Below are 6,127 nucleotides of genomic sequence, written 5' to 3' on the forward strand. Positions count from 1 at the left end.
TCAGTGTCTAGGTGCAACGTCCCCCTACTCCATCACACCCCTCTTGTTGGTGGAGAGAAAATGATGCAGTTTTAAAGCAAATTTTCTTGAAATTTCTATACATTTTGCCATGTCTAACGTGTATTCATGACCCCCCCCACACCCTGCCGACCCCAGTTTGGGAACCACTAGCCTATAAAGCAGCTTTGTCCCAATTATCTCTCTTTTCTCCTAAAGTGTGCACTTGTTCACTTCCCTTCACTGAAATGTAGATGCTAGAGGTCTGTGACCTGAGTCAAGCTCAACAGGCCTGATGCTATATGTCAGGAAGAGAGAGGGAGGACAGAGAGGAGGGGGTGGGGAGGGCAGAGGAGGGCAGAGGAGGGGAGGGAGATGTCAAAAGAGATAGGGATGACAGACAAACATGCGGTCAACTGAATATCTTTTCATATGTCATCATAACCAGTAACCTTTTCCACTCTTCCACTCAGCTTGTCCCTGACCTCTGAAAAAACAAACAAAAGCAAATGTAAATTATATATAAACTCATCTGCAAAGAGAGGTTCACATTTCCATGGAAGGGGAATGTGTGTACACGTTGGTGTTGTTGCACCATACCAATGATAATCCTATCTTCCCCATCACATCATGAAATGTCATGTTGATTTTCATTTAACATCTCTCTCTTCCTCTGACTCTCTCTTTCTCCTCTCTCTCTCTGTTTCTCCTCAGATATCCAGGCTCAAAGCGTCAGTCCACCAGGTAGGTAGAGTATAAATCTACAGTTATTATAGCGGTTCAATATCAGTCAACTTTATTATCCCACATGGAGAAATTCATGTGTCCATACACACCATTCTAAAACCCAATAACAAGTACTGTTTTATGGAACTGCTAATACTTGTCAACCACAAAGCATTACTGCTGTTAGAATAACAGAAGCCCTGTCATAATCTGTCCTCACCACTGTGTTTTCCTCTCTGCTGTTTACAGCTGAACTCTCAGTCAGACTGGTGAATGGGACCACTTCCTGTTCTGGGACAGTGGAAGTCTTCTACAGAGGAGAGTGGTCAGGTCTATGTCCTATGTGGTGGAGAATGAAAGAGGCTAAGGTTGTTTGTAGAGAGCTGGGCTGTGGGAATGTTGTAGCTGTATCTAGAGGACCTCTGGTTGAAGATGGAAGAAAAGGAGCCACACTAGGGAGTGGATGTAGTGGAGATGAGTCTACTATTAGAGAGTGTGGAGTAAGACCTGCTGACTGCTATGGTGAAAATGATTGTGGATATTATCATAATGTGATCTGTTCAGGTAAGACACTGGTAATATTGAGAGATTTAATTAGTAAATTATACAATATTTGCATATATCATGTTTTATGTGTTTTTCATTTCATTTAAAGAGAGGGAGAGATGTTAGATGTATTTAAACATTATATTTGTGTTTGTCATATTGGTTTATGGGAGATGTGCATGGGCAGATCATTGTAGTTCAGATGTTACTGAAGTGAAGCTGCCTGATGGATGTCCAGCTGTTTATTTTCTATAAAGTGAAGTGAACTTATTCCTGTCTCCTGCCTGCATTATTCCCAACCCTGTCCTGAGTGACTAAGAACCCATTTCTACCTCTTACAGTATCAAACATAGCAACCTACAATCTTTTATCCAACATATTTGTGTTTAGTCCTTGACAGTGTCATCAACAAAACTGATTGAATGTTCAACCAACTATTTTTCTCCAGAGTCTGTGCAGCTTGTGGATGGAGCTGGCTTCTGCTCTGGGAGACTGGAGGTGAAGTCCAATCAGTCCTGGGCCTCAGTGTGTGAAGCTGACTTTGACCAGCAGGATGCAGAGGTAGTCTGTGGGGAGCTTGGCTGTGGGGCTCCTGCAGCTCTACAGGGGGGGCTCTATGGAGAAGGTGAGGAGGGTCAGACCTGGGATAAAGAGTTCCAGTGTAAAGGCAATGAGTCCCTTCTCCTGGACTGTGACACCTCAGACAGAAAAAACAACACCTGCCTACCTGGTAATGCTGTTGGACTCACCTGCTCAGGTAAGAAACAGTTTGTCACTCAATCAACATTGTTTCTCACATGGAGTGAAGAATATGAGAGGCAATATAGGTTTGTTTTAGTGAGAAAATAGTGAGATTACTGTCTCTCTCTCTTCTTTTCTCAGAGCCTGATGATGTGAGGCTGGTGGGAGGAGGCAGTCGCTGTGCTGGTGGAGTGGAGTGGTACGACCAGGGAGAGTGGAGGACTGTGGGAGCTGTAGACTGGAAGAAGGAGGGTGTAGCTGCAGTAGTGTGTAGACAGCTGGGTTGTGGCTCCACTGTTTCAGTACTACCTGGAAACACCAGTAGAGGGTTTGGAGTTTACTGTTCTTGGTCTGAGCCTTCACTGAGGGAGTGTGGGAGAATGTATCATTTCCTTCCTGGACTCACAGTGATCTGCTCAGGTAATAACAAGATACACTATATGGCCAAATGTATGTGGACATTAGTGGATTCGGCTATTTCAGCCATACCTGTTGCTGACAGGTGTATAAAATCGAGCACACAGCCATACAATCCATAGACCACCATTGGTAGTAGAATGGCCGAAGAGCCCACTACTCATGTTGCCCTGTGAGGGAGGGTGGCTAGCACTGTTACATGCTGATGTTATTGTCATATCTATAGGAAACTAGTTGAAGAGGTTTTTCTTGTTCTCTTTTCTTGTTACAGATCTCCTGGTACAGCCTGATATCTTCCTAACTGACTCAATGGGAGGGGTCTCCAGGGGCCACCAGGGGCCCGAAGTGTTTAGGGGCTACAGCTTCACCATCACCTGCTCTACTCAGCCACAGTACCCAGGAGGCTCCTTCCTCCTCACGTTCACCGGCTCCAACAGAACCCAGACCCAGCCAGCTGTCAATCACTCTGCTGCCTTCCTCTTCCCTGCTGCAGATGACTCCCACCAAGGGAACTACAGCTGTGTTTATGACAATTATGTTTTCTCTCATAACTTCTTCTCTGAGAGTGAGCTCCTCAACCTCACCGTCACAGGTAACTGAACATGATCCAGACTTATAACTTTGTCATTGACAGATTTCCCACAGATCTATGTGATGATGACCAGTCCCCTCATCAAAGGTGTTTCTGTTTGCAGCCTCTCCTCTGCCAGCCTTCATCATCAGACACGTTGTAGTGCTGCTGATCCTACTGACAGCCATCACCACCATCTACCTGTACTACAAGGTAAAGACATTTACTCAGACGTTACAAGTCATTTAAATGTTTGTGTCTATGAGCAGGGTTCAGATTCTACATTGGTCTATATCTGTGTTTAAGGTGTGTGATTAACCAGATGAGAACGAGAGGCGCGCAGCAGAGAACGAGACACAGAGACACACACACACACAGAGAGAACGAGAGACCGGGATTTTAATAATAGCTGAAAAGTTCAGAATTAGTTTATCTTTCTAGAACCTTGGAAGACATCTAAAAAGAGTGACAACAACCACCATGATTCCTTTTAGTTTGTTTTTTTGCAACCATGGTAACATGGGGTTTTGGTAACATGGGGTTTTAATTATTTTAAGAGAGTAGCTCAATTACGTCTGTTTTGTGTTCCAGAATGTATTGCTGCTTTTTGCTTTTGTCTTTATGTCTTTATCTTATTTAGTGTTTCTCTTAGATTCTTCATCTTGAAGTGTTTCCATTATTAGTCCATGACTGACTCACTCACTCTTGGTGCTGTGTCTCCCTAGACCACCAGGAGGCAGAAGAGAGTGAACAGGGTGAGCAGCATGGATCTTTATGTTGATGCCAATGCCATGGAGATGGTCTCTCTGAGCTCCAGAGCTGAAGCTGGACCGGGAGAGGAGAGAGCAGCCCAGGGGACTGAGTAGGAGTAGAATGATGCTGACCCTACATGCTGATCTTAGGTCAGTTTTGTGTTTTAAATCTATGGTCAGCAGTGGACTGGTGTTTAAAATGTGGTGACAAACCTTAAGTGGTTCTAATTTTAATAGCATGTTCAGAATTAGTTTATCTTTCTAGAATCTTGGAAGAAATCTAAAAGGAGTGACTGCAACCACCATTATTCCTTTTAGTTCGTTTTTTGCTACCAGGGGAACATGGGATTCTGGTAACATGGGCACTTAACCCTAATTGCTCCTGTAAGTCGCTCTGGATAAGAGCGTCTGCTAAATGACTAAAATGTAAAATGTAAATGTATGGGGTTTCGGTAACTTGGGGTTTTGGTAACATGGGGTTTTGGGTAACATGGGGATTGGGTAATATGGGGTTTTGGGTAACATGGGGTTTTGGGTAACATGGGGTTTTGGTAACATGGGGTTTTGGTAACTTGGGGTTTTGGTAACATGGGGTTTTGGGTAACATGGGGATTGGGTAATATGGGGTTTTGGGTAACATGGGGTTTTGGGTAACATGGGGTTTTGGTAACTTGGGGTTTTGGTAACATGGGGTTTTGGTAACATGGGGTTTTGGTAACATGGGGTTTTGGGTAACATGGGGTTTTGGGTAACATGGGGTTTTGATTATTTTTAGAGAGTAGCTCAATTACGTCTGTTTTGTGTTCCAGAATGTATTGCTGCTTTTAGCTTTTGTCTTTATGGCTTTATCTTATTTAGTGTTTCTCTTCGATTCTTTATCTTGAAGTGTTTCCATTATTAGTCCATGTATTATTATAATCATCTGTTCATTCTTTGTATTTTGAAACATCTGAATAAAGGGGTCATTTTAGTTTGTTGTTGGGGTTTGTTTTGTTGTGTTGTTTACCTCTCATGATGTTATTGATTATACATTTTATGATATTGACTGATGTAGATTATTGTTATGATGTTAGTAGTATATAGATAATGATGTTATTGATTATAAATGTTATGATATTGATTAGGATGTAGATTATTGTTATGATGTTGTTAGTAGTATATAGATAATGATGTTATTGATTATAAATGTTATGATATTGATTAGGATGTAGATTATTGTTATGATGTTAGTAGTATATAGATAATGATGTTATTGATTATAAATGTTATGATATTGATTAGGATGTAGATTATTGTTATGATGTTGTTAGTATATAGAGATAATGATGTTATTCTCTTATGATCTGTGGGTTACAGAGAAAGTATAGTACTTAGTGCAGGTCTGATATACAATAGATGGTGTTTTACAAATCAATCAATCAATCAATCAGTAACGTAAATGAATATTGTTTTGTATTATATCAATGACATTAAAGTTATTGTTGACAAGTGCTAATTCTACACTGAGTATACAAAACATTAAGAACACCTGCTCTTTCCCAGACATAGACAGACCAGTTGAATCTGGGTGAAAGCTATGAAGCGTTATTGATGTCACTTGTTAAATCCACTTTAATCAGTGTAGATGAAGGGGAGGAGACAGGTTAAAAAAAATATATTTTTAAGGATTGAGATAGTTGACACATGGATTGTGTATGTGTTCCATTCAGAGGGTGAATCGTCAAGACAACAGATTTAAGTGTCTTTGAACAGGATATGGAAGTAGGGGCCAGGCAAACCGGTTTGAGTGTGTCAAGAACTACAACGCTGCTGGGTATTTTACGCTCAACAGATTGCCGTGTGTATCAAGAATGTCCTCCACCCAAAGGACATCCAGCCAACTTGACACTGTAACGGATTCAGCCGAGGCTGCTCCTCCTCCTTGCTTGCGCAGGCTTCGGGGTTCGTCGTCCCCGGAGTACTAGCTACTACCGATCGGTGTTTCGGTGTTTGTCTTGTTTGGTCTTTATTGTTTACACCTGTTTCCCATTATGTTACATTGTATTCCCTTTAAGTACCCCTGTCTCTCATTGGTTGTTGTGTGTGGTTGTTTTCCGTGAGGTCGGCAGTTGCTGTTTTGTATGCGCGTATTGTTCCTCTCTGTTAGGAGGTTTGGTTTTGTATGTTCCTTTACTGTGCTAGTAAAGTACGTCTGCCAGTAGCTCGGTGTCCTGCGCTTGACTTCGTTCACGTCACCTTGACAGACACAACTGTGGGAAGCATTGGAATCAACATGGGCCAGCTTCCCTGTGGAATGTTTTCGACACCTTGTAGAGTCCGTGCCCAGACACAATGAGGCTGTTCTGAGGGCAAAAGGTTGGGGTACAACTCAATATTA

The 6,127-nt window shown here is 42.1% G+C and overlaps 1 protein-coding gene across 1 annotated transcript; it reads left to right on the forward strand.

The window, feature by feature from the left end:
• Positions 1-674: 674 nt before the first annotated feature.
• LOC121562925 (CD5 antigen-like) lies at positions 675-4,002 on the forward strand (the record flags this gene model as incomplete). Its single annotated transcript, XM_041875062.2, has 7 exons — positions 675-741; positions 973-1,245; positions 1,718-2,026; positions 2,152-2,430; positions 2,921-3,019; positions 3,123-3,211; positions 3,724-4,002. Coding segments are annotated over 7 exons (1,257 nt in total), but the record flags the coding sequence as incomplete, so codon positions are not given.
• Positions 4,003-6,127: the final 2,125 nt, after the last annotated feature.

This window comes from Coregonus clupeaformis, unplaced genomic scaffold, assembly GCF_020615455.1.
Source record: "Coregonus clupeaformis isolate EN_2021a unplaced genomic scaffold, ASM2061545v1 scaf1002, whole genome shotgun sequence".
Lineage (NCBI taxonomy): Eukaryota > Metazoa > Chordata > Actinopteri > Salmoniformes > Salmonidae > Coregonus > Coregonus clupeaformis.